The sequence below is a fragment of the Eutrema salsugineum genome, unplaced genomic scaffold (assembly GCF_000478725.1).
Source record: "Eutrema salsugineum unplaced genomic scaffold, Eutsalg1_0 scaffold_2, whole genome shotgun sequence".
Classification (NCBI taxonomy): Eukaryota; Viridiplantae; Streptophyta; class Magnoliopsida; order Brassicales; family Brassicaceae; genus Eutrema; species Eutrema salsugineum.
In genome coordinates, this window is record NW_006256829.1 from 9,749,502 (window position 1) to 9,766,532 (window position 17,031).

General features: G+C 32.6%; 4 protein-coding genes across 4 annotated transcripts; 2 read left to right on the forward strand and 2 right to left on the reverse strand.

Moving 5' to 3' along the window:
* Nucleotides 1–1,849: 1,849 nt before the first annotated feature.
* On the forward strand, nt 1,850–4,286 carry LOC18016767 (inositol oxygenase 5). Its single transcript, XM_006401237.2, has 11 exons — nt 1,850–1,962; nt 2,073–2,205; nt 2,287–2,371; nt 2,496–2,700; nt 2,808–2,867; nt 2,989–3,041; nt 3,194–3,316; nt 3,425–3,494; nt 3,607–3,685; nt 3,777–3,858; nt 4,082–4,286. The coding sequence occupies exons 1-11, from the start codon at nt 1,932–1,934 to the stop codon at nt 4,106–4,108; spliced, it is 948 nt and encodes a 315-aa protein (XP_006401300.1). The 5' UTR covers nt 1,850–1,931; the 3' UTR covers nt 4,109–4,286.
* A 532-nt stretch (nt 4,287–4,818) lies between these two features.
* Nucleotides 4,819–7,881, reverse strand: LOC18016768 (ATP-dependent 6-phosphofructokinase 7). The gene is made up of 10 exons (XM_006401238.2): nt 7,400–7,881; nt 7,202–7,248; nt 7,074–7,113; nt 6,759–6,959; nt 6,452–6,664; nt 6,175–6,373; nt 5,813–6,078; nt 5,685–5,730; nt 5,439–5,593; nt 4,819–5,255 (listed from the first exon to the last, which is right to left on the reverse strand). The coding sequence occupies exons 1-10, from the start codon at nt 7,499–7,501 to the stop codon at nt 5,052–5,054; spliced, it is 1,473 nt and encodes a 490-aa protein (XP_006401301.1). The 5' UTR covers nt 7,502–7,881; the 3' UTR covers nt 4,819–5,051.
* A 3,212-nt stretch (nt 7,882–11,093) lies between these two features.
* Nucleotides 11,094–14,623, forward strand: LOC18016769 (NAC domain-containing protein 75). Its single transcript, XM_006401239.2, has 8 exons — nt 11,094–11,115; nt 11,434–11,564; nt 11,716–11,908; nt 12,777–13,294; nt 13,457–13,678; nt 14,094–14,174; nt 14,303–14,361; nt 14,578–14,623. The coding sequence occupies exons 2-8, from the start codon at nt 11,451–11,453 to the stop codon at nt 14,615–14,617; spliced, it is 1,227 nt and encodes a 408-aa protein (XP_006401302.2). The 5' UTR covers nt 11,094–11,115; nt 11,434–11,450; the 3' UTR covers nt 14,618–14,623.
* On the reverse strand, nt 14,372–16,300 carry LOC18016770 (putative dual specificity protein phosphatase DSP8). Its single transcript, XM_006401240.2, has 6 exons — nt 16,019–16,300; nt 15,480–15,602; nt 15,299–15,392; nt 15,119–15,201; nt 14,912–15,001; nt 14,372–14,768 (listed from the first exon to the last, which is right to left on the reverse strand). The coding sequence occupies exons 1-6, from the start codon at nt 16,235–16,237 to the stop codon at nt 14,655–14,657; spliced, it is 723 nt and encodes a 240-aa protein (XP_006401303.1). The 5' UTR covers nt 16,238–16,300; the 3' UTR covers nt 14,372–14,654.
* Between the last annotated feature and the right edge of the window lie 731 nt (nt 16,301–17,031).

A 17,031-nucleotide genomic window follows, 5' to 3' on the forward strand; every position in this document is an offset into this window, starting at 1 on the left:
TACCTTAATTGTTTTATGAAGATAATATTCATTTATTTTAAATTTTAAATGGCATGTTTTGATTGGTTATAATAGAAGGAGGTGAATAATGAGGTTCACCCCTAAGGGTGAACCCAAGAATTGTTCTTTAAATAGAATGTTCTTTTTAATTAGAGATGTTTGATACAAAAGAATAATTTTTAAATTTATTGCGTTTCGTTTCAAACATTTTCTGTCTTACCATCTGTTATTGTAGAAATTTTTTAGATAATATTCGACTCGAATGATTTTGTTTGTGATGATTTTGTTTCTCTTACTACACATTCATCTTAAAATAAAGAAAATAATAAAAGAGAAAGTCAAATGTGCTTCATAGGAATGAACGTATAGTTAGAAATGAAAGTACAGTATGGTTCTTACTTCTTACAGTACCTTCAAAAATAGAGGTAACGTAGTGCACTTAGATCTATTCAATCACTACTTATTCTGATGAAACAAGAACACTACTTTATATATGCAGTATGATAGATTTGGTGTATCATATCATTTAACGTCAATGTTCGAAGAAATTACACTGGAGATTACGTATACATCTATACCATTACCAGTACTCTGAAACCAATGTGATTTTGCATGAGACAATCTATTGTTTATTCTCGGTTATTGTTGTTGTGAATCAGAGAGACTATAAAAAATCGAAAGAAGCTAGGTTGCTCTGTTTTCTTTTAGCTCTGTTTTTTCATAAGAAAACTGAATTGTTTGATGAAACCGTTTAATGTCATCTTTATATACACACTAATTTTGTAAGATAAATTTAAAATTTTTGAAAGATTTATCCAAATCTAAACTTTACAATACTAAATAATTAGTTATCTTTATCTCAAACAAAAATTAGTCATAATTTTAATAATTTCGAATTTTTAGTTTCTTTCATTAAAATACGTAATTATCTAATTAACTTTGGGCAAAAACGTTTTTTACATATAGCAAAAGTGTAGTTTTCAAAAATATTAAAAAGCAGCGTATTTTACTAATTCAAAAACTTAAAAAGTGTATTTTGCCAATTATCCCATTTTTATTTTGCTAAGAATATCCTGTTTTATAACCCAGATTGCTAAGAATATACCATCCTCAATTTTCATTAATTATATATAAATCGAATCAATTTTCATTATATTTTCAAAGTCCCAGATATCATAATTTTTAAAACAGCGAGAAGTACGGATATTATACTTTGAAAAAAATAAACACAGTAATAAAGAAAGGTAAGGAGTATAAAAATGGTGAAAAAAGTAAGAATCTGATGGGCATATGTGTCTTTAAAAGTTCATAAAAAATATGACATATATTTAATTGCATTTGTCTACTATATCTCTGAACTTGGACACATAGCCAAACCCTAAAAGGAAAGACGATACATGTCAACAAAATGAATATTTGATAGACAATTTAACTAACGTAGAAAAAAGAAACGTTGCATTTGTCTACTACATTTCATTGCATTTGTCTACTATATTTCTGAACTTGGACACATAGCCAAACCCTAAAAGGAAAGACGATACATGTCAACAAAATGAATATTTGATAGACAATTTAACTAACGTAGAAAAAAGAAACGTTGACTTGACTTATATAAAGTTAAACAAATGTTTTATTTTGACATACGGCATATTTATGGTAGTCAGATATTGTCTTTGATTTTTAGAAAAGAGTTATTTTCATTTATGATTTTTGTCTTTCTGAGGGATGGATAAAATCTTGGTTGCTAAAGAATTCGTGGTCAAATATATATAATACCTGGATTTCTCTCTAAATATAGAGGAAAGGACTTATCGTCCCCAAAACCACAACCACTACAAATACCCTTTCGTGTGTCTCCATCAAATTACGCCTCTTTGTCGACATTCTCTCTCGATCTTTTAGTCTTCAATTCATCTTTTTTTTTTGGGAAGATGACTATCTCTGTCGAAACCCCTGTTTTTGGTAAACATATATCTTCCTTTACTTCGAAAATCACAACTTTTATCTTATTTTTATTCATAACAAAAATGGGGGTAAAAAATTAATGGTTATTACTATATGTTTTTTTTCAGTGCATGAGGATTTTACGACACAAAAGAAAACCAAAGAGTTACAATTGGACAACATAATTCCAATGTCGAAGGAATCATCTGACGATGTTGTATTTTTGGCTCCTGAAGTGAACGCATTTGGTCGTCAGTTCAGGTTTTTTTTAAAGATATAATTTAAACATTTTTCAATTGATTAAAAGAAGAAAATAGATTTGATCAATGTACATTGTTGTAGAGACTATGCGGATGCGAACAGCGAGAGGCAGAAGAGCGTCGAAGAGTTCTACAAAACACAACACACTAACCAAACTTTAGACTTCGTAAGATATCTTGTCTACATTACAATTTAGGGTTTTATCAGTTTGTGTCAATGTATATATACCCAAACTATTTGCATAAAAGTTGGGTCCTATATAATTTGCGTGGTCATTATACTTTTTGTAGGTAAAGAAAATGAGAAGTGAGTATGGAAAATTAGACAAGATGGTGATGAACATTTGGGAATGTTGTGAACTCCTTAACGAAGTGGTGGACGAGAGTGATCCTGATCTTGATGAACCGCAAATTCAGCATTTGCTTCAATCCGCAGAAGCAATCCGTAAAGATTATCCTGATGAAGATTGGCTTCATCTCACTGCTCTTATCCATGGTAAATCGTTAATTATGGCAAAACAATAATGCTTATGGCTGTAGTTACAAATCAATATTTCCATAAATAAAATTCCTACAAATGCTAAAGATAGAGTGAATTTCCAGATCTTGGGAAGGTTCTTACTCTTCCACAGTTTGGAGGACTTCCTCAATGGGCAGTTGTTGGTAAGTCTAATTATTTGTGGTTTTTTTTAAAAAAAATCATATGAATGTTTCGTTGACTGATTATTATTAAATTCATCAATTTTGAATAACTCATGCATTCCCTATCATTCAAAACCTTTAGGTGACACTTTTCCTGTTGGATGTGCATTTGATGAATCTAACGTACACCGCAAGGTACATATCAATCTCAAAATTTTGCTAATTAGCAACTTTATAATATATATAAAAAAAAATCATATTACACTTTCGAGTATTTTTTAATATCACTAAACAGGTGATTTAGAATTTAACGTTTTTACCTTTTCTTACCTTCTTTTATTTTGCAGTATTTCATGGAAAACCCTGATTTTGACAACCCACTATACAATACCAAAAATGGGATTTATTCTGAAGGATGTGGACTAGAAAATGTTTGTATGTCGTGGGGACATGATGACTACATGTATCTGGTAATATTTTAAATTCATCACAAGAAGTTAACAGCTTCTTAAATATTATAACTAATTCTGATTTAAAATATTGTTTTTTTTAAACTACCGTTTATTATATGTTCATAGGTGGCCAAAGAGAATGGAAGCACCTTGCCCTCTGCTGGAATGTTCATCATCCGATATCATTCCTTCTATCGTAAGCATTATATATTAAATTATAAAATAACTGTTAAAAACTAAACACTTTGTTCGTAACATAATTTGAATAATTTATTATTATGTATATGTGATCACATATATGTATGTAGCTTTGCACAAGGCTGGAGCATACACTCACCTTATGAATGAGGAAGACAAGGAAAATCTCAAATGGCTCCATGTTTTCAAGTAATTTAATAACTTTCTTAATTAATATCATAATTTAACTTGGTCCTCCTAATAATAAGATCTTAATCCTTAATTTGTGTTTAAAATACAGCAATTACGACTTATACAGCAAGAGCAAAGTACACGTCGATGTCGAGAAGGTCAAACCGTACTACATGTCGATTATCAAGAAAGTAAGGATCTTTACTTTAAATATGTAACTAATTAATTTTATTCGATAAATTTTGTTTTAAAATAAAATTTTTCTTGAAGAAAATAATATAGAGATCGATTGAAGAAAATGATACAAACGACGATTTACAAACAAAAAAAAAAGGAATATTTTAATTAAAGCATTGTGTATATTGCCTTTTTCTTGATTTTAAAAGTCAATAATTCTGTTTTTTGGATTTTCAGTATTTCCCGGAAAATTTGAGGTGGTGAAACAGCATTTCGGCGTCCACAAAGTTTAAGCATCACTAGTAGTCGTTTTAAGTACTGGAAAGCATTACTGCCCAGTTACTCAAGTTTTATTATTACATGAGTTAGCATAAAACTTATTGCATTAGCATTAGCATTGGCTAATGATGATACAAAATATGTATTATGTGTAACCCTTCTGCCCGATTATTAATAAAAAATAATATCATCTTCTGTTTTAAAATTTTCGTGATAATCGTGTTAATGGATTACGACCTTTATTCGGTAATAATGACGTTTGTATTCATTAATAATGACGTAAACATATATGAATTCACAACTGAATAAATCATTATACCAAAACCCAAAACGTCGAGTTCACAGCATATAATTGATCTTGAATTTTTTCTTTTTTTTTATTATTAGACGTCCCAAGACGCTTTAACAGCACCAAATCGTTTAGATTTAAATTCATAAATTTCCTTTTAAGTACTTGTTGAATTGATACAGAGAGAAGAAGAAAGAAGAAGAATTTAGACGTTTCTGTGTATTAAATTAATTGAATGAGAGTGATATACATCCGTATTACAGAGATTGAGATCTAGTTGCCTAAACTGTACGATCCTAACATAATTACACTTTTGATTATTAGAGATGCCCAAATTATCGAGATTCTTCCATTGATGTACCATATCTTCATTAGGATCTCTCTTAAACCTTTTCCTTCTTTAGAATTTTAGTGTAAAAATCATATCCAATAAATAATATGAATGTTGGAAGGTGCCAAAAAGAAAATACAAAACTAAACATCTAAAATATGAGTGTTTGGCTGTTTGCCAACATAAAGGCAAAATCGCCATAACAAACAATTATTTCACTTTCGCCTAAAACGACACCGTCTTCAGAAAGCCTTGAGACCTGAGTATATATATATGCCTGAAAAATTGTCTGATCAAATCTTTTACTTTCACTTAGTGATCTCTTTAGTCACCGGAGGAATATCGATAGCTCCGTCACCATTTGCACCGTCAAGATGCGGCGTCTCTGCCATCTCTTGTTTCTCCTCAGATACATCCTTAGGGCCCAAGAAACTTGGCTGGTTCGTAGAAGACAATAGCCTTGCCCACATTCTATCCGTAATCACCACATTGTTCTGTTTCTCTGTTATTCTCTGCAACAACAACAACAAAAAAAGGATCAAATCAAGACCATCCCTCAAGACCACATGATCTGACAGGTCGAACCAGATTAGTCCATTGCTAAATCCCTAATCACAATTCAGATCCTTCCCTTCCAGCAAATCGAAACTCGGTATTATAAGCGAAAACAAATCCGGTATGCATAACTAGCTTACGTAGTAAGGGATGTATGTTTGTCTTCCATTGACAAGACCGCTAGTGTAGCCAGTGTAACCAGCCATTGCACCATGAACCGCGCTCTGAGCAAGAAGTGTACAGTAAACATTGTCTGATGCATTGCTTGGAACAGCCCGGATCATGTATGTCGGATCTAAAAGCAAGAAACGAGAAATGAGTTAGAGAAAAGATAATCCAAATGTTAAAAAAAAACAAAAAAAATGGGGAAAGAAGGGTTTTGTTACCAATGTATTTGAGATTCATCACCATCTTAATCTTCTTAAAATAATCCTATCATTAGAGAAAAAGTAGAAAACACTATGATGAGTTTTCTGTAATGGCATAAGAGAAAGTTTCGAGTCTTTTTATTTACCTTGATGCTTTGTGATAGCCACAAGCCGACATCTTTCAGAAGTTTGTTACCAGACGCGTCCTTAAGAGTATTAGATTCCATGCTTTTGGACATCAAATCTTGTCCTGCTCCTTCAGCAAGAACAATCACCATGTGACCATTCTCCTTGAGCCGTCTCTCTATGAACTCCAAGAGTCCACCTTCTCCTTCGAGGTAAAATGGTGACTCGGGGATCAAGCAGCAATCAACATCTCTGCTCGCTAATGTAGCGTACATCGCTATGAATCCTGTAGTAAATCATCGCATAGCCTTTACTCAGTAACAGCTCAAAAGGTATTTAAGTGTAACGTTCAAAGCGAAAACACAAGAATAGAAAAACTTACCACTGTAACGACCCATAAGCTTGACAAAACCAATACCATTTTCATTACTCTCGGCCTCAACATGTGCTGCGTTGATCGCTCGTTGAGCTTCCTCCACAGCAGTGTCAAACCCAAAAGATTTATCTATCACCGGTATATCGTTATCAATCGTTTTCGGAATTCCAACCACAGCAACTTTAAGTCCACGCCTTCTAATTTCCTACATTGTTTATAATCAAACTTCAGCTGCTGATTGTTAAAACTTCTAACCAATATCTGACGTATCACAATGGAATACCTCAAATATTACTGAAGCTCCTCTCTGTGTTCCATCTCCGCCAATAATGTAAACCTGATTAATTCCCCGATCTTGGATGCTATCAACTATCTTTGTGGTATCATGTCCACCTCGTGAGGTCCCGAGGATTGTTCCTCCACGTTTATGGATATCATTCACGACTTTAGAGTTTAAGGGGATAGTATTCTTGGCATAAAATCCCCTGTATCCACCCTGTACGATTTTCAACAAATGAAAATCATAAGGACAATGGTGGCGATACTGAACTGTAAATGAAGAGATTAATTATGTTTCACAATATACATACATCGATTCCAAGGATTCTCTTTACTCCATACATGTAAGATAAGCTGCTCACGATTTCTCTAATCACGGTGTTGAGACCAGGACAGAGACCTCCACATGTAACAATACAAGCATGGACTTCATCAGACTCAAAGTAAACCTTTTGGCGTGGTCCAGCGCGCCTGAAATGGATTCCTCTGGGACCATCCTTGTGAACTACAATCTGAATAGTATAACGTTTTGCAATGAGTTTTTAGTTTTCTGAGTAAGACATATTCATCTAACACCATTCTTCAAACATTTCAGGGTAAAGAAGGGTTACGCTTGATGAATTTACCTTTTCAGGAACACTATCATCTGCATCAACAAAGTATTGCCTGATAAAACAAAAAGAAAAAGAAAAAAACTCATCAAAACTATGAACCATAAGCAATGGAAAAGTCTAAAATAGCTAAAAACACTTACTTGACGACTGAGTAAGCTGGATTGTCTTGTAATGGATTCGGATAAGTCTGCAAATAACACATATCAAAACATTGGAAACCAAAGCAAAAGATTCAACCTTTGTTCATAGAAGATATCAAATTTTGTGTAGATCGAGAAATTTTCTTCAAGATTTCAAAGCCAAATTAGCAACAATCAGAGAGATCATGTGCAACGTACGGGAAGATCCGGAAGATAATCGATGAGGTGAGGAACGTCCTGTAGTATATAATCACCAGGACCGTTGACGATCTTCGGCTTGGAACTTCTCGGACTAGACATGACGACGATCAAATCAGAGAAACTCTCTCCACGAAGATGAAACTACTTTGAAATGAGAAGAAGAAGAAGGAAGAAAAAAAAAACCCAAATCCTGAAACGAAGAAGGAAAATGAATCAAACCCGTCAATCGAATACAAGGCGACCCATTTTTGTAGGAGTTGAAAATTTGAGTCTTTAACAAATCAGAAGAGGTAAGAAAGAGAGAGAGAGAGTGAGAGAGATACACCAATTGAGAGAGGAAGAATTTTTCTCGCTTTTTTAGATGGGGAATATGATCAAACAGGTGGTGCGCATCAAAGGATTTTCACCATAAGACGACTTAAACGAATATATACATACACATATACATGAGTATGTATATGCAACTCGGGTACAGGATTCTCGTGTTTATATATATGTAAATGAAAAGAAAAAAAACCAACGTTGAAACTTGGAGAAGATGATTCACATTCTTCTAGAACAAGACTAATTCATTAATTGTAACTTTCCATTTATTTGAACTCTATTAGTTGGACCTTGCAAAACAAGTAATTTATATTAATTTTGTAAAATGATTTTTTTTTCATTTCAATTTTTTAACTTGCTTTTGTAATAATCCGTCGTCATTCAGATCTTGAAGAATATTCCGACAGTTTTTTAAGATAAAATCTCTTAAAGAAAAAACAAGTCCATTTTTTTTCCTGAACAAGACAAGTCCAATTTTTTTGTCTCGGCTATACTATATTTTATGTTTGTCTATTTATTTAATAATTTTTAAACCCATTTGCCGTTTTATTTGGGTGTCATGCAACAATTTGCTGGTTAATACAAAAGAGAGCACATGATATAATACAAAAGAGAGCACATTATGAACTTACAAATAAACAAAAAGAGTTGACAAAAAGCTTATAATAAGTTCATAATGCTATCAGATGACATACTTGCTTAGCCGTTTTAAATTAAAAAAACTATATATAATAGAATTTTGTTTGAAACAGCTCGCGTAGTGTTAAATAAAACTCTACACGTGTAATCGTATGATTCTTTGTAGCGTTCTGGAATTGTCTTAGTCATATCTGTTGTTCGACGGTAAATACAGAAAATGATGCGTATTTTCCGGTCGATTTCGAATCAGAATAAAAGTAGTAAAAGTTGTACTATTAATTATGGCCGTTATTTCTGTTACTTTCACATGACTCTCGCTTAATCCCTGCAAGAAACAAGACGAAGTTATATGGACGATTGCGAAGCCCATGACTAGTAACAAGTTGATAGATAGGCCTTGATTCGGCCCAGGAATCAAATTCGAAGGCCACACTTTGATGTTCCAAAGTCCAAACAAAATACCTCATTGTTGCAAACAAAATCACATTAAGTAAGTAAGTCACACATATGGATATTTGAAAATTTTAGGTTTTCGATCGTCAACTAGAAAATCTAAATATTTACTACGTAGCTAGTTACTCCAAATATCTGATCCATGAAATGTGTTTTTTACATTTTTTCGATAACCCTTCTTCTAATTAGCTTGAAAACATTAATTATTAGAAACACCCTATGCTATAAAAAACGATATGGAAGGCTGAATGAAAAATAATAAATTTCTTTCTCATATGATAAACTGTATATATGTGCGTGTTTTCACACCAACTTAATTAATTAAACATAATATTCTTATCAACAGCAAAAAAGATGTTCTTACATATACAACGTAACAGTTCATGCTCGTCTCACAGGCTCACATATTTTTTTTTTTTTTTTGTGTGTAATGTTAAGATTTATTTTATTTTTATAATATTACATTGTTGATTACAACTTATTCTTAAATTATCTAATTGGAATAATTAATAAAATTATAAACGGAAAATTAATACAGTCAAAATAAAATTCAAAGAGAGAATGATAGAACTTATTACATGTGGTCACATTTACATAAATACATATACATACACATTTTCAGGATTCTAACTTTGATATTTATTATATGTTATGAAAAATAAATTTAAAATAAAAACGTTTTATTTAATGATTGCGTGTATATATGTGTTTTCATGGCATGACTAAAGAAATAAAATACTCTCTACCAATTCTAAAAGCTCTTATATATATCGAAAAAGAGGATATGTTCTTATAACAAACAGCTGATAAATATGTTTATTCTCGTCTCACACTGTTCTCTCCCTATCGGAGTTTTTTTTTCCGTTTTTTTATTTCCCTATTCAAAGAATAAGGGAAGAAAAATGCGAAACCTAACAATCAGATCAAATCAATCATGACCGTTTGATCTGTTGTTCAAACAAATCTGCGTCTAGGCCCCACCTTCCGACATCATCATTGGACCCACATCAATGTTTGGGTCCCAACGTCGAAAACGAATTACCTACATAAAAATATATAAAATGTGATTAAGTAAAAAAAGAGAAAAAAGATTCTTAAAACATGTGTTTGCCTTGTTTCAAAGAGATTATCCTTAAATGCTTTTTCCTATGTTCTTTATCTGCACTCTTTATTTTTATTTTCAAAAAACAATATGCTGTGTTTGCTAAGTCGACCCGTAATTATGTACAAAAGTCCGTGACTTTAAAATTCAACTTATTCAACTAAGTAATTAAAATGGCCTAAAAAAACAAATTCCACGTAGACACGTAAATGAGAAGAAATTCCCATGGTCCCCAATAAACTTGCGGCGGATTTGGGGTACTATTATTATATACAGTAGATGTCTGGATGAATCAAAATCCTAATGTGCTAGTGATTTCTACATTTTATAGTTTACTACATAAATTATACAAACTTACATACCAATCTCAAAATTATGAGAAACCTGTATATTTTCTTGTTATCACACATTTAGTTACAAATATATTGTAGAAAATAGAACATTTTTTAAGATGTTAAAAAAAATATCGTAGAAAATGGAATGTTGCATCTGATTCAGTCATTTAATTATATTTTCGCCTAAAATAATTTTTATTATTTTTACACAAGAAAATTAGAAATATTTAAAATAAATATAATCAATAATTTCGTAATTATCATATCTCAGACAATATAAACTTGAATTTATTCTTAAGTACTATATTGTTCATAATCTCCTCACACATTTAAGTGTGTAAAATACTAAAAAAATTTGTACAAAAACATTGGTATATCTTTTTGTACAATAGCTATTTACATACCGCCTTAGAATTTATGAATACACACACTTTACTTAACTAAGAAAATACAAATCAGAAAGAAAAGACATAAAAGGTTTGGTCAAGACACTTCAACACACGACAAGAGAGAGTAAAATTAGGGTTTTAACCTTTTCAGTCTCAACTCCTTTGATTTCCTTTACTCTTCTTCTTCCTCTTTTCTTCTTCATTTCTTTATCTACTTGACATAGATTTTACACTACTTAAAGTCGTATCTACATGTGTTTCTGTGTCTCTTCTGGAACCAAAGAGAGATAATGATAACAATAGTAATAATAATTAATTATAATAATCAAACTTAATCAAAGCATAAATATACTTGCAAATAAATTATAGATTATAAATTCTCTCTTGTTATATATATGAGATCACTCCCGTCTTTCTCAAATTCTTCTTCCTCAATTCCAGTCTCAATTCAGTCGATCTCATATAAATCTGGTAATATTGATATTTGGTTTTCACTCTTTTTTTGTCATGCATGTTTTTCTTTGCATTTATATGTTGAGATCAATCTCATCTAATCAATTTATTAAATTTCACATTCATTTTAGGTAGATCTCGTATAAATCTGAATATCTGATAATCTTGACATTTGTTTATTATTTGGTTCTTCTTAATGATTGGAATATTATCTATATATATACGTGTGTTAGTGTGTATAGATAGATGCATCAAGCGATATATTTGAGAGTTTTATTTATTTATTTATGAACTGCATATCAATCTCTCATACTTAATCGAGATCAATCATTTTAGCTATCGATCAAACCGAAATGAAGAATAGCAAATGTAACCTCATAGATTTGAAGCTCGAAGAACATCATCATCTTTGCGGATCAAAGCATTGTCCTGGATGTGGTCGCATGATTCAAGCTGCTACTAAACCAGTAATATCCTTATTCCATAACATATATACATACATAAACTCATCAAAACTCAGAAATAAAAATAAAAGAGATTCTCCTTTAACTTTTTCTTTCTTTAAATCTGCTCTTCATTCTTTTTTTTTTAATTCTTTTTTTTTTCTTTTTCTTTTAGAACTGGGTTGGATTGCCGGCGGGAGTGAAATTTGATCCGACGGATCAAGAACTTATAGAACATTTAGAAGCAAAAGTGAATGCAAATGAAGAAAATAAGAAATGGTCGTCGTCTCATCCACTGATAGATGAGTTTATCCCAACCATTGATGGAGAAGATGGGATCTGTTACACTCATCCTCAGAAGCTTCCAGGTTCAATTATCTCTTTTTGATACAACAACCAAAAAAAAACAAATATGGACTGATAACACAAAACAGTATGGATTGATTCAATATAAATAAAAGTTTGGAGGTGACAAAAATTGGTACTATAAAATCATAGTAGAAATCACTACTCCACTGGTTCCTAACCTTCTTTTTTCTTTTATTTTTGTAATGATGTTTTATTTTTTTTTGTTTAGTATAAACCCTTATTTTTTTAGTCAACAGCCTCAATATTTAAAACTATGAATTTCTTGAATTTTCTTTTATTTTATATATCCTAATTTTTCTTACATAACTATTACTATCCAAGTTTAGGAAAGCTTTATTCACATATTCTATGTGTTTAATTTTTTTGGGCTCACCCTATGTGTTTAGTATAAGTGTGCTTTTGATATTTTAGTTAAATATATAGATTATATAGTTCTATTTATAATGAGTTGAAAAGCATAAAGATTTCCTTTGAAATTTTAACATGAATTGAATTTGCGAATGGATATGTTTTGCGTAACTAAAAACTTTTAAACGAAACCTATTCCAAAAATAAAAGGATGTGATGCGTTTTAAAGTACTGTTTTAATTTTTTTTTTTTTTACTGTTTTAAAATGACCTACAACATAATATATGGACTCTCTAATGAACTTGGTATTTTCATTTTCTTGGATAACTTCTTAGTTCATACATATTATGTATGAATGTGCATGCAAGTAGTAATATTAAGCTCTTGGATAATGTTTGGTAACCTAACTTTGAAAGAAACAAAATTTTACATTTTATTCGTAATAACTTGTTCCGCTTTACGTTATTTTTCTAGAAAATCCAATTCACGTCATATTAAATGTTTCCTGCAATTAATTAGGGGTAACAAAAGATGGCTTAAGCAAACACTTCTTCCACAAACCATCAAGAGCTTACACAACCGGAACAAGAAAACGACGCAAAATCATTCAAACCGATCACGGCTCCGAGGTAACCGGATCATCGTCAGAAACGAGATGGCACAAAACCGGCAAAACAAGACCGGTAATGATCAACGGTCGACAAAGAGGATGCAAGAAGATATTAGTACTTTACACAAACTTTGGCAAGAATCGACGACCGGAAAAAACAAATTGGGTGATGCATCAATATCATTTAGGGGTTAACGAAGAAGAAAGAGAAGGAGAACTTGTGGTCTCTAAGATCTTTTACCAAACACAACCTAGACAATGTGTTGGTAATAATAACTGGTCAGATAATCATGGTAGTTCGAAGGACTTGATCGGATTTGGCGCCGGAGATGAGATATCCGGCGTTGCTGCCGCTTTGCAGAGTCTTGGCTCCGGTGACGTCGTTTCTAGGGTTAATACGAATCCCTTTACAAGAGCCTTCAATGAGGTATATACATTAATACATATAATATAGATATAAATTATATAGACACACTTTTTTTCAGAAAATATTATATAGTACGTAGTACGTACGCGCATTAGCTTACAAAGAGAATGAGTCGTTGACAAACATTTTGTGTGTGTGGTAATTAACATGTATGTAATTAAGGGGACAGCCGAAGCTTCGAAGGGAAGAGAAATCCGGCGTGTGTCTGGCACGTGCGAGGAAGTACATGACGGGACCATAAAACCATCATCATCATCATCAACATCATCTCACGATATGATCCATGATCATAATAATCAACATCATCAAATCGGACACATAGCATCTACATCTTCATATCAACATGAGACATTCTTCAATATTACAAGTACTGTGCCATTTCAGGTAAAGTTCCTGTTACTTAAATCCCAAAATTTAATGTCAAATATATTTCTTAGAATATTTATAAATAAGAAACTCAAATTCGAAGTCGATGCACGCGAACGTGCATGGATATATATAGTAGTGTTTCTTGGACATTTAATCATAACAACTCATATAAGTGAAAACTAATGATTTTGGATCTACAGGCTCATGCAAAAAGTAAATCACGCATATATCACAAACTCAATCTTGTTCATATTCGTTTAAAAAGTAAATTAGCTTGCAAAAGTTACAAGTAAAGCATACATGGGTAGTGGAAATGTCTATATTCAAACCAACACATACTTATATGGTCCTTAAATTGCAATACTTTTTGTTGGCCGGATGTTAATTTTTTAATTTTTTGTTATAAAGTAATCTTTTTTTAATATGACAGCAGCAGCAATTAAGGGGTCGATCATCTGGTTCGGGATTAGAAGACTTAATTATGGGTTGCACTGCTACTTGCACAGAAGACGTAAGTTTCTAATAAATATTTAATAAATTAATGTTCATGAAAGGTGTATAGGCTATGTCTATGAGTTTATTGATCCAAATTAAATTCGCATAATTCAAAAGGTCACTTACAAATGTCTAAATTTGCAGGAAAATTCTGAAGCAATTCCACAGCAAAATGCAGACTGGTTAACGTTCCCACCCTTCTGGTAGGACCAAAATTATTAAAATGATGGAAATTAACGCATATCGTATAATTACAATTATGCTATGAACAATTGTTAATCAACTAGTCATTTACATTAGTTTGTTACTTAAGAAAATCATGTCACAAGGGCCTCAATCTTGTAAGTGATTGTTTTCTTTTGGAGATAATTGAGACAATGAATACTGTATATAATTAACCAGTAGAGCGGCCTTCGCAGGAACCAAACCGAGTCAGATAGTCAAAACCGGAGATATTAACCGAACCAAAATGAAGCAGAGAAGAGCATTTCCTGGCCTAGCTTCTGATCGATGCCGGGAATGCTGAGCTATGATCTCTGCCATCAGAAGTTGCGATGAACGCTGAGTCGCTCAAAGAAGATTGTAGTCTGTTGTTAAATTCCTCAACAACCTAGTTACACATGAAATCACAGTCTTTCAGAAAACAAAATCCTATACTTTGTATTGAAGAATCACACACAAAAAGATCATGTTTTTTCAGCTTCATGATTTCTCTCATAAACCAAGCGTATCGATAAAGCGGGCAATATTTACCCTCCTCTGTGAAGGATGCAGTAAAACCCGTGGTCTTATCGAGCGCACATGTTCAAAAGCTGCAGCTACAGTCATACTCTTATGCTCAATCTGAAAAAAAAAAAAAAAAACACAGAGAGAATTAACAGTGAGAAAGAAACTCCTTGACGAGGCAATGCAATTTAATTCGACCGATATGATTTTAAACCGACTAATTTATAGACTTGCCAGATAGCAAAGAACAACGGTAGTACTTCTTCCGCGACCAGCCTTGCAATGGACATAAGTGGACTTACCAAGCAAAGCGTTCTCTGTCACAGGAGGAGAAACAAGGGAATGTAGAATCAGCAACAGAAACAGAAAGAGTAAATGCAAATACGTGTAAAAGGAGAGGACAACATCACTTACTGTGAATGAAGTTTACAGCTTGGGTTATGTCTGCAATCGAAGGAGCAAAAAGGTAATCTCGTGTTGGTATAACTAGATGCTCCATTCCATGAGCCTAATACAAATTTGCAATTCATCAAATGCTCCACAAGTAGACAGAAGATTTGGAGCACAAGATTGGGGGCATTGAATTTGAACCTACATTGTACAAAGAGGATGGTACCAAAGTCTCATAAGGTTCATTAAGAGTGATTACACCACCAACGCCTAACTGTTTTAGTCTCGGAACATCCTTACGAAATGGAACTGCTCCCATCAGAAGATACTGAAGAAACAAAAAAAGCTTTCTGCATTACCAAAATGCTACATAGACTCGAAATAGCTAATTTCTTTTTAACCAAATGAACAATTGATACTTGAGAAAGAGCTCATATTTTAGCATAATTATACAAAGAGCTCATATTCTGACTTTTAGATAGTACTGTGAAAATATTTCAGATATGGTTGGGGAAAAACTCAAAACCCACAACTATGAAGGCTAAGAGCTGATCTTATAGCTAAGACACTGTCAAGCTCAAGAAACTAATTCCTTTGCAAGAAGAATAAAAATCTAAGCTGCTCCAAACAACAAAAGCAATACACATTTCCCCTCTTTGGGATCCAAACATTGCAGTCAAATTCAAATTCCTCATACCAAAAAATCATTGTCGCCTTCATCGATTGAGAGAAACAAAAAGTTACCTCATCGATTTGATCCCACCATCGGAACTGAGACTGAAGTTTGAAGCGGAGGAGGTTGTACAAAAGAGTCGGGTAAAACAGGATCCGACCTCCTGCTCCGATTAGAGCTCTCTTTGCTTTATCTCCCTTAAAACCCACACCCTTCTTCTTCTTAGAAACGCCATCGTTTCGGGATGATCGATGCGACTCGTCATCTTCCTCCTCCGTTTCATCGATCATCCCGATGACGAGAGTCGGAATTTGAAATAAAAAAATTGCTTCAAACTTCAAAGAGTGAGCCAGTTGGTCAAACTCGAAAGATCACCCACAATGTTCTTCAACATATCAGACAAAATTTACAAAAGCACCCTCCTTTACGAACAACGTATTAAGGCCCATTTGAGTAAATTAAGTCGTATTGGCCCTATAGAAATCTATCAGGCCCATAGAATGAGATGGATCATCTCTGACCACTGCTTATCTCTAAATTGGCATCAGATTTTTGCAGAATATAAACGATTTTCCAAGAACTACATAACAACAGGTTTTCCCTTAGTTTTTCCCTTACTTATTCTTTTGTCATTGTCCAATGTCGATAGCATGAAAAATTCGTTTTGTGGAGTAATTTGGTTCCTAAATACTAATCTTTTTCTTTTCCCCGAGTTCTTGGTTGGTTCTTGAGTTTATAAGTTGTGGATTTTTTTAATAGATAGCATTACTTAAATCATCAACCACCTAAAGTGTTAAGAGTGGTAGTTGCAGCAGTTATTAGCTAAGAGATGCTTGGGTTGGGTTGGGGACCCATATATTGATAGTTGCATCATTGCATGGCCGGTTCAAAGATAACAAGATTCGATGTTACAGTTTAGTATTTTTAATTTTTTAGTACGTTATATAATATTTATAAACTTTTAAATAAATAAAAGTAATCAAAATCGAATATAAAAAAGTACAATTCAACTATCAAAGTTCAAATTCAAGATTCTAAAAAAAAGATTTTTACTGATTACACCAACAAGAATAATATTAAAAAA

Excerpts from the sequence above, each read along its gene's own strand:
- LOC18016767 (XM_006401237.2), top strand. The coding sequence starts at position 1,932 with ATGACTATCTCTGTCGAAACCCCTGTTTTTG. Across the intron at positions 1,963-2,072 it reads TGTCGAAACCCCTGTTTTTG|TGCATGAGGATTTTACGACA; the intron begins GTAAACATATAT and ends GTTTTTTTTCAG. Across the intron at positions 2,372-2,495 it reads CTAACCAAACTTTAGACTTC|GTAAAGAAAATGAGAAGTGA; the intron begins GTAAGATATCTT and ends TACTTTTTGTAG.
- LOC18016768 (XM_006401238.2), bottom strand. The coding sequence starts at position 7,501 with ATGTCTAGTCCGAGAAGTTCCAAGCCGAAGATCGTCAACGGTCCTGGT. Across the intron at positions 6,079-6,174 it reads GCTTATGGGTCGTTACAGTG|GATTCATAGCGATGTACGCT; the intron begins GTAAGTTTTTCT and ends GATTTACTACAG. Across the intron at positions 5,256-5,438 it reads AAACATACATCCCTTACTAC|AGAATAACAGAGAAACAGAA; the intron begins GTAAGCTAGTTA and ends TTGTTGTTGCAG.
- LOC18016769 (XM_006401239.2), top strand. The coding sequence starts at position 11,451 with ATGAAGAATAGCAAATGTAACCTCATAGATTTGAAGCTCGAAGAACAT. Across the intron at positions 11,565-11,715 it reads TTCAAGCTGCTACTAAACCA|AACTGGGTTGGATTGCCGGC; the intron begins GTAATATCCTTA and ends TTTTTCTTTTAG. Across the intron at positions 13,679-14,093 it reads CAAGTACTGTGCCATTTCAG|CAGCAGCAATTAAGGGGTCG; the intron begins GTAAAGTTCCTG and ends TTAATATGACAG.
- LOC18016770 (XM_006401240.2), bottom strand. The coding sequence starts at position 16,237 with ATGATCGATGAAACGGAGGAGGAAGATGACGAGTCGCATCGATCATCC. Across the intron at positions 15,603-16,018 it reads GGTGGGATCAAATCGATGAG|TATCTTCTGATGGGAGCAGT; the intron begins GTAACTTTTTGT and ends TTGTTTCTTCAG. Across the intron at positions 14,769-14,911 it reads TGCATCCTTCACAGAGGAGG|GTTGTTGAGGAATTTAACAA; the intron begins GTAAATATTGCC and ends ATGTGTAACTAG.